Here is a 14,832-nt window from a genome sequence, read left to right on the forward strand (position 1 = left end):
CTAGTATTGTTTTGTGATACAAATGGAGGGGAATGGAATATATGTAGAAAATAAGGCAGAGGTCATTAGAAGAATTCTCCGCAGCTTCTTCTCTCCCTCACAATCCTACCAACTTTTTAAAAAAATTCTTCTTCTTATGAATCAATCATTTGTAACCTCTCCTAAACCTTCTCTTAACCAGCTTTCAATGGCTGATAATTCTCTTTCCTTTTTCCTAAACTTAACATTATTATTTCAAATGCAAAGAGCTGGATGGCCTTTTGGAGCCTTTCTTCTTCTCTTCCTCTCCTTGGCCTCCTGTCTCTCTTGCTTTCCCATCAAACCTCCTTGATCACCACCACCAATGTTCGCCTTGCCATTCTACAAAAACCTATTGATCAACCGGAGGTGGCAAATGGACCGGGTGGATCAAACTTTTCTGTCTTCCGCGAGGCACCTGCTTTTCGCAATGGGGAGACATGTGGATCTTTGGCCACAGACCGGATTCACGTGGCCATGACCCTTGATGCTAATTATTTAAGAGGTACCATGGCTGCTTTGTTATCAATTCTCCAACATTCCACTTGCCCTGAAAATGTAACATTTCATTTTCTATGGGTAAGACATGAACACGAGGTATTCTCAAGCATTAAGTCCACATTTCCCTACCTCAGCTTTAAGGTCTACATCTTTGATGTCCACAGGGTCCGTGGCCTAATTTCCAAGTCTATACGCCAAGCTTTAGACCAACCCTTGAATTATGCAAGAATATACTTGGCTAATTTGATTCCTGATGAAGTGAAACGCGTAATTTATCTTGATTCTGACCTTGTCATGGTTGATGACATTGCTAAATTATGGAAGGTTGATTTAGGTGACAAAGTTTTGGCTGCACCAGAATATTGTCATGCAAATTTTACCACTTATTTTACAGAAACATTTTGGTCTGATCCATATATGCCAAGAACATTTGAGCAGCGAAAACCGTGCTATTTTAACACGGGGGTGATGGTAATGGATGTGGATAAGTGGAGACAAGGAAATTATACAAAGAGAGTTGAGGATTGGATGATTGTGCAGAAGCAAAAGAGGATATATCAATTGGGTTCTATGCCTCCATTCTTGCTTGTATGGGCAGGAAATATAATGCCAATTGATCATAGATGGAACCAACATGGATTAGGTGGTGATAATATTGAAGGTAAATGCAGGAGTTTGCATCCTGGGCCTATTAGCCTACTCCATTGGAGTGGCAAAGGTAAGCCATGGTTGAGATTGGATTCAAGAAAACCATGTAGTGTTGATCATTTGTGGGCTCCTTACGATCTTTATCGTTCCTCCAGACATTCATTTGAGGAGTGATGTGTCAATTTATAGCCAGATGCGGATTCAGGATATAAACTTGATGGGTTCATCAATCTTTAAGGTTTTTAGTACAAAACAAATTGTATTTCTGAAACTACGGATTCAAAATTTAATATTTGTTGAAATTTTAATGACGAGATTCGGTTGAACCCATTGAATATAGGCTGCATCCGCTTTTGTCTAGGGCACAGGTTAAATATATAAGGTTTGAGGGAAGTGTATTTTACATTAGGAAGAGAAGCAAACATCAGATAAGTAAAAAAAAAAAAAAAGAGGGAAAAAAAATGAAGAAAAAAGGGGAAATTTTATCAAAAAAAAAAAAAAGAATAGATACTTGTGTTTGTTTTCTAATTTAGTAAGAAAAGAGGAGGAGGAAGGATGGAAGATTATTTTATTAGCTTCTAGCACATGATAATTTATGTAATCAAGAATAGCCAGAAGCAAAGAAATCCCCTGATTCCTCTTTATAGTTTATGAAATGGAAATAATGGCTATCTAAATAAGATCGCTGATGGCTCTCTGATAATCACAGCAACTATGATTTGTTCTATTGTTTTTCAATTTGATTATGTTATTGTACTACACTAAATTAGTACAAGCCTGCTGCTAATTAGGTCCTTTCTATAAGACTCAATATGTTCTGTTCTCCTATATTCTTTCAAGTTTGCTCGTTCAGATGACTCTGCATGATGCTTAATGCAGGAATTGTCTTTACCAATTAACGCTATGAACATACTGCAGAGAGTTTACTTGAAATAAACATCCTATTTGTGTTTAGTTTTTGATTCACAATGACAGAACAGAAGAAGAGGACAAGTATTAGCGAGAAATAAAAATCATTGGTTGATCAATATACTTGCAAAGCAATAGCTTTAATTAAAATTGTTATGCATAACACAACAGTTGATCAAAGAACATAATCAGATGAGGCAAAATCAAGAAACCAGAATCTCTGTTATATGGTAGCTAAGCTTTCTTGTCATTTTCGGTGTAAGACCTGCGTAAAGCTTCCTTCTTACTATTTATAAAGGCTTCTGTCTTCTCATTAATGTTGGAAGTCACATTTAGAGAAGGCCTCCTTGCTGCTGCACCAGGAATTTGCTTAGTTTCACTTCTTTCTTGAGCTATTTCTTTGATGCTCACAAACTTCTTTGTTCCTTTCTCTTTGTTGTTTCCACCAACTATCTCCAAATGCCTGAACTCAATCTCTATATCACCATTTAAATCAGTTGGTGATTCAATAGGGACTTGGTTTGTAGAGTGATCATAAAATACTGTTGGATGATTATTACCCATAGTCACCCAAATAGTGTTGATGATGAAGTTGAAGACGCTATATATGTTCCGTGATTGAGAATTATGAATCTTGCCTCCTTTTTCCATTGATTGATAGACTTTGTTTTGTGCTGTAGAAGTAGTAGCAGTTGTGTATACACATCTATCTATATAATGAACCAAAAGGATAAAAAGAAAATGATTCTATTCTTGCCGAGCCGGGCAACATTACCACACTTTTTTTGTAGTGTGATTCTTTGCTCTTTCTACTCTAAAGCATTGTGTCCTATCCGCTATATATCCTTACTCCTTAGGATAAGGTATATACATTTTTTTACTTTATCAATATGTTATACTACTAAGTATATATTATCAATACTTGTGATAGCATGTTATACATAATGAATGATATGATTATGTAAATATTTTTTATACTGTCAGTAAATAAAACTTGAATTATATCCTTATAATATGTTATCATCATTGGCTTATTTTTCATATGATGCTACTATAATCAAAAGGCAAATACCCCTTTTCCCAAGCATAATTATATTCCAATCCGCAAAAGGTAAATGTGTCTGTGTTAAATGTCATTTTACATTCTTTTCCCACATTTTTTCCTGTCGACACATCCTTGTGTTCTATTTGTAGGTTCCTTCCAATCATGTACACCTTAGAATCTTGAATCTATACCGTCCAATTCATATTTGATCATCCAATGTTCCCATGTTTCCTCCCCATTATCTCAAGGACAAAGTCAAGTATTCAGTAGCTAATATTTAAATTACAAACTCACGAGTTTGAACCTCTGCTCAATAAGGAAAAAAGAAGTTCCTCCCCCTCTAAAAAAGAAAAGAGGTTCAATTCTTTTAAACTGATACATAAAGAATTTTACATCTTTGGTAAGTTTAACCAGCTGCAGATTTCTAACTATTTTTTCAAGTTAGCACATCCTTACTATACACCCATAATTGCCTTGAGTAAGCTATAGAGTAAATAGTATTATATCTGTCAGTATCCAGATTGGCACATATATAATTATCCGGATACTCCAAAACATTAAGAGAATAAAAATCCAAATGGAAAAGGAGATAATAAAAGCTACCCAACCTACTGTTTGACCAAAAGATGTCAAAACCTTTATGATTAAAACAACTAATGATGATGATGAGGTTAATCTTAGTCAAGCATAATAAACCCTAGATCTGAAAATGAATCAGAAAATATTAAGTAGAATAAAATAAGAGCGAACAATCTTTATTGATATTTGTCATTTCTTCTTTCACGAGACAGAGAAGATGATCAATTTTGCATCCTTTTTTGGAAGAAAATAGAAGGAGAGAATAGAGAGAGAAAAAACAAAAAGCTCCCTTTCTCTGCGAGAGTTCCCCCTATATATAGTCCTGGGGCCCTTGCTATCTTCTTTGGCCGATGTACCTTCACGATGTGACCGTTTTTATCGTTACTTGAATATTGTTTTTAGCTTAATGTACACTGTGAGTGCTTAGACCGAAGTAGGTTGTGATGTCTCTCGTTATTCCGCCACTTAGGCGGAATCCCAACTGGGTCGGCTACCGTGGTCAGATTTTGACCTATACACCTACGGGATCATTTACATTTTATAAGAGTAAAATGTAATTTTATCCATCCATGAATATACACCCAACAGATTATCGGATCCATATTGATCTACTGCGACCAGATGAAGAAGATTGGATCACTGGAGCATACTAAAATAAAGAGGAGCAAATGATAGAAAACTAAAATAATAATTTAAAGTGACATTGTCCACGGACAATCAACCATAAAATAAACTAAAAATTAGTGGTCTTTGTGTCTATTTGTTTGACAAAGTGCACAAATAGCCGTTTGGAGAACTCCTTTTTAAAAAATAGCCTAAATTGATAAAGTTTTTAAAGTTTAATCGCCTCATAATCCAATTTAGACTTGCGGAACTAAAATTGAAAATGGCGAGTCTGATTTTTTCAAGAGGAAATAACGCACAGTGCCTATCAGGGCCAAAATAATTACCCGATGTTGTAAAACACGAGGCGCCTATTTGGTCGCCCCCATTTAACCTATACCCATTTTTTTAAAATTTTTAACTTGTACCCACTTTTTAAATAACTTCAGCTCTCTTTCTCCTCCTCCTTCCCCTTTCTCCTCCTCCTTCTAACTTTTACCTTTTATGTAGTACGTATTTATTTTTGGTGCTCAGCACACATTGAAACAATTTATGTTTACTTTAAATGTACATCTGTATTCTGTAATATAAAACCTTTGAAGTTGTTGTTCTACTCATAATAAGAATTTATGTTGAATACGCTTGTATATTGATATTTCTTTATCTTTATCAGGTAGGTTTAGAAGGGAACTTGTTTAAAATAAAATTTGAATTCAAGAGTATTAATAATTCAGTAAGCAAGAAATAACTGGAGTTTAAAATTGCAAAACGAAAGACAAAAAAGCAGAAGCTGAAGAAGAAAGAAAAGAACTAGAACACACAAACACTAGAAAGAAAAGAGAACTAGAGCTGAAGTTCGACAGTTACAAAACAAAAACTTCAGCTCTAGAGCTGAAGTTATTTAGTTCTCTTTTCTTTCTAGTTGATCAACCGCGAAATACCAAAAACAGTAGTGATTGCCTCAGACTTCAGCTCTAGAGCTGAAGTTTCCCAGTTACAACACAAAAACTTCAGCTCTAGAGCTGAAGCTTACAAACAAAAACTTTAGCTCTAGAGCTGAAGTTCGACAGTTACAAAACAAAAACTTTAGCTCTAAAGCTGAACTTCAGGTCCGGCTACTAGAATGCTGAAGTTTTGCGTGATTGCCTTTGCTACTTCAGCCCCGTATGCTGAAGTTATGCAAAAAAGCGGGTACGCTTGCAATTTTTTTGCAAAACGGACACAAATTAAAACGTGATACAAAAAGCGGGTATAGATACAAATACCCCGATGTTGCCCATTTGAAAAGTAATTACAATTCCAATCTATACAACACAAACTTATTACCAGACTATTTAATTTCCTATTTCCCCTTTAATTTGCTTTACCCCACATGAGGGCCATGTGGAAAATGCAAATCTATTCCCTTTTTTTATATTTTATTTTATGCTTGAATCACATTACTTTTGACTATCTTTCCGTCTATGATATGTACTTTGACCGTAGAAACATATAATTAATAATTATTTAAAAATAAAAATAAAAATGAAATAGGGTATTCGTAGTGAGAAAAATGAAAAAGAGGAATAAGTTGATCGGAGGAACTCCCGGTTGCCGTACATACCACAATTTCAAAAGGATTGTCCTAAATTTTTGTCCAATTGTTTTCATTCACATTTCATCGTATTCTTTTCTTAATTTGTTTTTTATCTACATTGTGTACATGTGAATTGCAACTTCTTTTTTATGTATCATTCCCAGGGAATTTTAAGAAATTTATTTGTTTTTTTTTTGCTGATTAAATAGAAGGCACGTGTATTATTCAATGTCACACGTGATCCTCAAAATAATTGTGAGCACGGGATTTTTGCCTCACAAGAACTACTCTAAAAGAAATCACAAATAATTGTTTTCTTAGTGTGCAATTTTTAGAATTTATGAGGCATTTATTAATTATTTGTGTTGTGTCCGTAAATGTTTACTTTGTCATAGTTAAATGGAAAAAAAATACATGTTGCATGCTAGGATTTAATTATGCATCTAAGAATTAAAAGGGAAAATCACAAAAAATATGTATTTATTCTATTTTTGTCATTTAAATGTGTCATTGTGTGTTTAGTGTTTTGTCTATGTGTTAATAGTTGTTAAAAGGTAATTAATATTTTTTGTAAGGGTAATTTTGTTTTTATAATTAAAATTAGGAATTTAATAATTAAGGAACAAAATTAGAAAATGAAAAGAGTTGATTAAATGGGCAAAACGGATCTGGGCCAAGAATTTTTAAATAAAATCAGGCCCAACGATCAAAAGACCCCGCCAAGTCCAGTATGCATACAACCAAATCCAAACGACGCCGTATGGGCACTTCAAATCTGGGCCATTGATTCGTTTCAATCAAACGGTCCAGTTCAGCCCTTGCTTAAATGAAACGACGGCGTTTTAAGCTATCAGATCTGAACCGTTCATCTATCTTGATCCAACGGCCTCAGGAATTCACCAAGACCCGATCCACTTCACCCCCGGGCCAACCCTTTCCCTCAACTTAAACCAAACGACATCGTTTGGTTAAGTGAGCTGATCCTGACCGTGTATCTTACTTGATCAGACGGTCAAGATCAATCCACCCCATCCCTATAAAAGCCTAAATCCTACCCCAGCCCCCCAGACCAAACACCCCACCCCCTGTCCTGTTCATCATCTCTTTCAAAGAGGTCAGATGAATTCCACCGTCCACCACCGTGCACCGCCCACCGGAAATCGCCTCACGGCGGTTCCGATGGTCCAAACAACCCCACCTTAACACCCTCGACTCCTCACAACCCCATCTTTACGGATCTGGTGTTAGTTTCCATCGAATCAGACCATATAGTCTCGAATCTTCGATCAAAGGTTGGTCTGAAAACCCAACCTTCTTCGATGACTTCCAAATTAACACCCTAGCTTCCCCTAACTACCCTCATTACAGATCTGTTATTCGTTGGCCTCGCATCACCTCAGAGCTTCTCGAATCTTCATTTGAAGATTCGAGTGAAACCTAACCCTACCCCAACTCAACTCAAACTCACACCAGTTATCTACCTGACCTCCCTCATGCCTAAAACACCATTGGTTTGATTCGAACATATCTAGAAGTGTTCGAATTTGAGATCAAAAAAAATCTGAAACCCTAAAAAATGCCAATCGTGGAATTTGTCCGGATTAATTAAGGGATTGAGGTCTAAGAGACTTTAACCGAGGTATTCTCAATTGAGAATACTTCGAATAAAGTCTGTTCAGCCTCAAAAGATCCGAATCCAAAGTTGAGCTTTTGTCCGTGTAAATTTGAAGATTCAGAGGTATTCTTCTTATTTTTTTTCCTACGTGTATATTGTTGCCTATTTTAGTAGTCTGTGTAATTTTCCTATTTGTTTATTTGATTCTGTCTCATACCCGTTCATGTGATCAAATAGGGGCATTGTTTCTGTTGGTTGTGATTATTGACAATGTATGTAATCGACTCGATTAAGTTCGTCGATTAGTTATATTATAAAATCTTGTTTCTGATAATGTTGATTGTAATAACATGTTTACCTGTTATCATTTTGTTGTAATCAGTTAATTAGTTCTTGCCAATTAGTTGGTTCTTGTTTAATAAGTCAGAAAGTTTATCAAACATTTGTGTATTGATTTCTGAGCAGTTGGTTTCAGGCAGTGTCAATACTAACAATGCTCCTGCATTTGTTTGATTTTAGTTCTATTTCAAGGTTAGTTCGAATTGTTCTGTTGTTTAGTGTGATTGTGATGTTGGGTTTAAATGTAATTTCACAAGTTTTGATTAGATACAATTGTGTTAGAAGGTTGCATTCTCAGTTAAGATTTAGTCCAGAGCTTAAGAAAATTGGTTATAGCTGTTTAAATCAGAAAGCAGGTTAGTAATTAAGTTTGAACAGATTATAAAATTTGTTTTGTATCAGATTCTGATTTTTGTACTAAGGGCAGTAATAACAGTAGGATTTCAGGGGTATTTCTGGGATAGAAACAGTAGGAATAATATGTTAGTATTAGTATGTTATAGTGGAATGTTGATGGCTATAATTTAATGTAATAATGGGAAACCAAGGAAAGTGGAAGGGCTGAAATCAGGAAAAGTTTTACTTAATGGGATTTAAAGTAATAAAGCAGAATTTTAGTGGGATTTTCTGATTTTAAAAGAAAGAAGGGGTCCGGGCAGCATTAGGGGAGTTAAGTTATATAATAAGGGGAGTTGAGATTGATTGAAAAGGAGGAGAAAATAGAGAGAACCAGATAGAGAGAGGGAGAGGAATCTGAAAATTAGGAAGACACATAGGAGAAAGAATATACATAGAGGGAGATAAAAGAAAGAAAACTGAGCAGAAAAATCAGAAATAGAAATCTGAAAAGGAGGAAGAAAAACAGAACTAAGAAAAAAAAAGAATCTGGAACAAGAAAAATAGAAGAGAAGGAAAGAAAATCAGAAACATATTTTTCCTTGAATCTGTCCGGGTCTGTTTGTTGATATTGCTTGGGTTAAATAAATGAAGTTTGAAATTATAATTCTGTCTTCTACTCGTCTAAGTTCATTAGTTTAAATTTCAATTTTGTTTCATGTTGGTTAATATAGTAGTATGCTTGACATGATAACTATTAGTTAATCATTCCCTTTTGAAGTTCGTATAAGTGTTGTAATAATGTTATCTATTTCAAAAATTTCATTAAGTGTAGTTATGTTCGAATGGTCAAGACAGGGAACATGGCAGAAAGTTAACCACTAATTAAGTCTTATGATATTGATGGTTAAGTATAGAATATAATAGGAAGTATCAAGAAACTATATTACTAGTATATCTTGTCAAAAATCCGATTTTGTTTAGATTGATGTAAATTGTATGTTGTTCATATATGGCATGATAACGGTTATGTGTATAACTATAGGTGAAAGGTGAATTGATATAAGCCGTCACGATGTTGGAATATTATGAAACGGTTCAGATGTATAACTACGTTATATGTGATGTCATTTTATTGAATCAACTTGTAGAATAATTCTCTTTCTTATCAACAAAGGGTCCTCCTATTTTAATTCACTTCTTAAAAATAGTGTATAAAAAATAATGTCAATAATTCTTACAAAAGGTACATTTAGTGACCATAAATAGCATGCATAGGCCGAGAATAAAAATTGGTTTGATTTTATATATCATTGTAAGCAAATTAACCGAATAATTATAACTTTGGACTAAAAACAAGTAGATGAGAAGGAGATGGGATTTGCGAATACGAATCGCCCCATCTAAGTCAAAAAATGTACAAAAATAGAGTTCGCTTTAGATATAATTTCTTCGAAAACTATTAGTTTGTTTATCAAATTAATTCTTTTTCCTAGTTTTATATGCAATTCACTTTTTTGGGTATGCATATATTGTATTTACGGAAAGAATGGTAGTATTAATCCCACGTTTATTTTTACTCTTTAAAATTTGAATGGCTTGGAGAAATATAATTCTTACGCGAAAAATATAATTTGCGGTCAACATTCAATAATTTGTGAATTCTTTTCGAGGAATTTAGAGGCGTCCCAAATAGTGATTTCTCATGACTTTCATATAAAATATATGGAAGTAATAAACAATTTGTGGAAAATCTATACTACTATTAAGAAAATTTTGCGTGATTAGGGATGCGTTCGCGTAACCTGATTATATTTCTAAAAGCAATTCGGATTATGCGTTCGCGCAACTTCGAGCGAACATTTAATAAAAATGGGGTTCTTTGGAGAATATCAATATTAATATAACCCGAGATGTGCGGTTCACTATTTAATTATATAAGAGCGACGAACGTTCTTAATTTTATTCTAAGCACGATTTCGAACATAAGTCTATTTTTATAATAAAAATAAACAAAAAATAACATTATCAATCTTATTGTGTACACGTATGCGTGACACGATTCTTCACGTTCATAAAAAATATATAACACGAATATACGTACGCGTGATTCGTTTAAGGGTCTATATTTATAAACAATCTAAAGCGGTAACAAAAAAAAATCATGCAATAAAAAATGTATTTAACAAATCAAGATAATTAAGCCAAATATAGAAATGGTTAAGCGACCGTGCTAGAACCACGGAATTCGGGAATGCCTAACACCTTCTCCCGGATTAACAGAATTCCTTACTCAGATTTCTGGTTCGCAGAATAACAAATAGAGTCATGTTCTCCTCGATTCGGGATTAAAACCGGTGACTTAGGACGCCTTAAAATTCCCAGGTGGCGACTCTGAAACAAATAAACAAATCCCGTTTCGACTGTCCTTTAACTGGAGAAAACTCCCTTCGCACCCTCGCCGGGGGCGGAAAGTAGGAGGTGTGACAGCTCTGGCGACTCTGTTGGGGACCAAGTGTTAACCCAGAACCACTGGTTCAGGGTTTAAGAATTCGAGCTTAAAATAAGTGTTATAGTTGGCTTTATTTATTATCTGACGTTTACATGATATATGCCTAATATGTTAAATGATGTTTTTACTGCTTTAATATTATTTGAATTGTGTATATACAATTGCTACGAAACCCCCTTCTTTCTGAGTCTTCTGAATTTATGGTGCACATGTGCGCGTGGCCCACCTTTCTGTTAAAGTCATACCAAATAAGACGAAGTTGGGACAAGTAACTAGGCCGGGTAGACTTTCGTGCTCCCGGTACGTTGCCCCCACTTCGGCTCAAATTGTTCGTTTGGGTAAGCCAGGTTTAGAACAATCTGCCTCTGGTTTTTCACTTAGAATAACTCAGCCATGTGCCGGATCCCTAGTAGGAAACGTCTATTTGCATCATGTACATTTGGCCTTGGAGACTCAACACAGGGGTTGGGTCTGTCTAGGACAGGTGAACCCGAAATGAAAAGACCATCCTGATGCATCCTATTTGCTACTTGTGCACTCATTTGCCTCGTATGTGCTTGTTGACTAGCTTAATTGAAAAACAAATCATTGTGAGAGCCGAGGAATAAAATGGGTTGTTTTAGAAAATTTCAAAAAAAAAAATAGTTTTAAGTTTTGAAAAAAAAAGAAGTGTTAATTAAATAAATAAATATATATATTAAAAAATGATTTTTTATGAGTGTCTGTTTTCAAAATGAGTCTTGATTTTTGTTAAAATTAATCGCAGACACAAAATGAGCACTACCCAAAACCCACCGTCCGCAAATGCAGATGAGTTTCTATTTCGGCTTCAGATGTGGTGGCATGAGTTAGGAGAAGATGGTCAAAAATGGGTCATTAAACATTTGGGAACTCTCACAGATATTATGAAAGTTAAACCACGTGATGATTTGATTGCGGCATTAGTAACTTTCTGGGACCCTGTTCACAATGTCTTTCGCTTCTCTGATTTTGAGCTTACTCCTACATTAGAAGAGATAGCTGGATATGCCGGTTTTGACGGAGATTTAAGAAACCAAAGTCTTATATTCCCAAAAGCTCCCTCAGTGCATCGATTCTTTGGGCTCCTGAACATCAGTAATCAAATCAGAAAAAGCAACATTATCAACGGGTGTTGTTCTTTCAACTTCCTACATTCAAGGTTCGGAAAGCCAGATGGATTTGAAATTCATGAGAAGGGCCTTACTAACAAGCAGAACAAAGACACCTGACAGATTCACCGTCGCTTCGCCTTCATGGTGGCTTTTCTAGGAATCATGGTCTTCCCTAACAAAGAACGAACAATTGATATTCGCACAGCGAAAGTCGTACAGGTCCTCACTACCAAGGAAAATCACACCCTTGCCCCGATCATTCTCTCAGACATTTATCGGGCGTTGACCTTATGTAAATCAGGGGCAAAGATCTTCGAAGGGTGCAAAATTTTGTTGCAAATGTGGATGATTGAACATATCCAACATCACCCTAAGTTCATACAGTTTGGTCCAAGCCATGATAATTTCATCGAGAGTTATGAAGAAAGAACAAAGGATTATAAGACTCCAGAAGGGGTCGAAGCCTGGGTATGTCATCTAAGATCTTTAACGGCAAGTCGAATCGAGTGGACTTTGGGATGGCTCCCGGTAAGGGAAGTGATACACATGTCAACCTCAAATAGTTATTTACTACTATTGGGATTAAGAAGCATCCAGCCATATGCGCCACAGAGAGTTCTGAGACAACTAGGGAGATACCAAGTAGTTCCTGATGATGAAAATTTGAGTATGCAAGTAATCGAGTTACACCCTGAAGCCACTCTTCCCGAGGCTTTAATTCAGCAAATGTGGAATGGATGTCGATACTTGAAAGATGATACTCAAGTTCCAGACACTACAAAGGGCGAGATAAATCCAGGATATACAAGGTGGTTTGAGAAACGGTCCCGCGTGGATGATGCACCAGAACCCGATCTAAAAAGGCCAACAAAAAGACCCCATGCTCAAACCTTTAACGACAAAATCCAAGAGCGGTTGATTTGGGGAGAAAAGGAAAAAGGGTACAAAGCAACTATCCATGCCCTAAAAGAAAATCTGAGGAGCCTCAGTTTGGAGAAAGATTTGCAAGCACAAGAAGCAGAAGGCGAGAAGAAGAGTCTAGCTTGTGAGAATAAAAATCTTCACGCTCAATGTCAAAAAATGAAGAAAGCTTCCGAAACACCAATGAGGAGTTGGAAGGATCAAAAAATCATCGCCAGTCTTTTTGAAAAAATGCAAGATTATGATTCCATTTTGGCAAAAACCGAAAAAGCGTTGAGCAAAGCTAAAGAAAGAATCCAACAATTAAACGAAGAGGCCAAATCTAATAAGGAACGCCAAGTAAGGCAATCCGAAGAAGACAGGGCACAATTCAAGAAGGAAAAAGACCGTTGGATACATTAAGAAGCCCAATTTCATGCACAACTGGAAGAAGCGAGAAGATACAACAGAGAGCATCAGCATGCAGACATCGACAGAGAAAGAGCACAAGCAAGACTCGATCAGGCCAGACTCCGAGCTCAATTAGAGTCAGCTTTAGATCGTGAAGACCGTATCAGAGATATAGCCACCACTCGCCAACATCAACTGCAAAACCAAGACCAACGTCTCCAAGACTTCAGGGCACAAATCCATAATTTAGCGGTTTACACATCTCAAAGTTATGTAAACTGCCAAGGGATGGATTGTGAAAGGTTTATAGAGCACGCACCTATTTTCGCCCGTCATCTGGCGATGGAGTTAGAAAGAATGTATCGTACACTGGGAGGACACCCGGGTCAAGCCCCACCATGAGCAGATGATCCAATGATTGAAAACAAAAGTGGGAAGTGGAGCATGTTCACAACTATTGAGAGTTATGTCTTTTGTTTGATTTGGGTTTGTGTCAAGTTTTAAACCATTTTATAATGTTTTTTCAAATGTAATGTCTGTTCCATCTTTGTAAAATAAATAAAAGTGTTGACAATTGCTTTACGTCCGAACTACGTAAGGTCTGATTCATGCGGGGGCATGATACGTAGGCAATCTCTATAAGATTCGACCACAATCATAAAAAATAATAAATAAATTGAGAGTGAGTAACAATAAAAAATTTCAAGAAAGCTGGGATGACACAAGCAGTCGAGCAAATGCATAATAGAAAAGGGTTATTTGTCTAGGAACATTGCATCTCCACGTGCCATTATATATGTGTTAAACTCTCAAAACTAACAAGTTTGCTCATTTCCAGAATTTAAGCAGTTAGTTTTTCTAAGAGATACTGGCATATTATCATTATCACACCAGATCAAAAGGACCGATACCCGAAAGTATGTCTATTCCAGATGTCGACACAGGTATTGAGATAGAGGAGATGGACGTTGGCAAAATGAAAGAAGAAATGCTTAAACTCAAGCAGCAAATGGCTGAGATGTACCGAGCCTGGTCTACAGGGCAATCACCCCCATCTTACCCAGCTAACCCTGCTCCATCACTAGCCCAAGCTCAGGATAATCTTACCACTAAACTATTCCCAAATTTCCCCATCTACCAACACTACCAAGGCACCACCTCTCAGACACCGCAATCTCCACCTCCGAAATCAGTTCCATACCATCCTCCACCAGTGACTCCTGTCTTTGTAGCACCTCCCCTGGATACATTCCACAAATCTCCTAGTGAGCCTATACTCCAGGCCCAGGACAATCAATACTACCCTCCGGAGCCCACCTTCAAAGCCTTCGAAATCCATTCAACTACTCCTCGTTTTGACCTCCCAACTGAAATTGACAAGCCAGCCAAAAATGCTGAACAAGAAAAGATGTTCAGAAAGGTCAAAAGCCTAGAACAATCGTTCCGAGACATGCGAGGGTTAGGAGGACAGGTCAGTGTGGCCTACAAGGATTTATGCTTATTCCCAAATGTGCAATTGCCAGTTGGTTTCAAGATGCCCAAATTTGACCTATACAACGGGCACGGCGATCCAGTAGCCCACTTGAGAGGATTCTGCAGCAAGATGCGAGGAGCTGGGGGAAGAGACGAATTATTGATGGCTTACTTCAGTCAAAGTTTGAGCGGATCAGCTTTAGAGTGGTATACACGCCAGGACCATGGGAGATG

The 14,832-nt window shown here is 36.5% G+C and overlaps 1 protein-coding gene across 1 annotated transcript; it reads left to right on the forward strand.

Moving 5' to 3' along the window:
* Window positions 1-212: 212 nt before the first annotated feature.
* LOC104243610 (probable galacturonosyltransferase-like 4) lies at window positions 213-1,978 on the forward strand. Its single transcript, XM_009798825.2, has one exon. The coding sequence runs from the start codon at window positions 253-255 to the stop codon at window positions 1,339-1,341; it is 1,089 nt and encodes a 362-aa protein (XP_009797127.1). The 5' UTR covers window positions 213-252; the 3' UTR covers window positions 1,342-1,978.
* Window positions 1,979-14,832: the final 12,854 nt, after the last annotated feature.

This window comes from Nicotiana sylvestris, chromosome 9 (assembly GCF_000393655.2).
Source record: "Nicotiana sylvestris chromosome 9, ASM39365v2, whole genome shotgun sequence".
Taxonomy (NCBI): domain Eukaryota; kingdom Viridiplantae; phylum Streptophyta; class Magnoliopsida; order Solanales; family Solanaceae; genus Nicotiana; species Nicotiana sylvestris.

Excerpts from the sequence above, each read along its gene's own strand:
- LOC104243610 (XM_009798825.2), top strand. The coding sequence starts at position 253 with ATGGCCTTTTGGAGCCTTTCTTCTTCTCTTCCTCTCCTTGGCCTCCTG.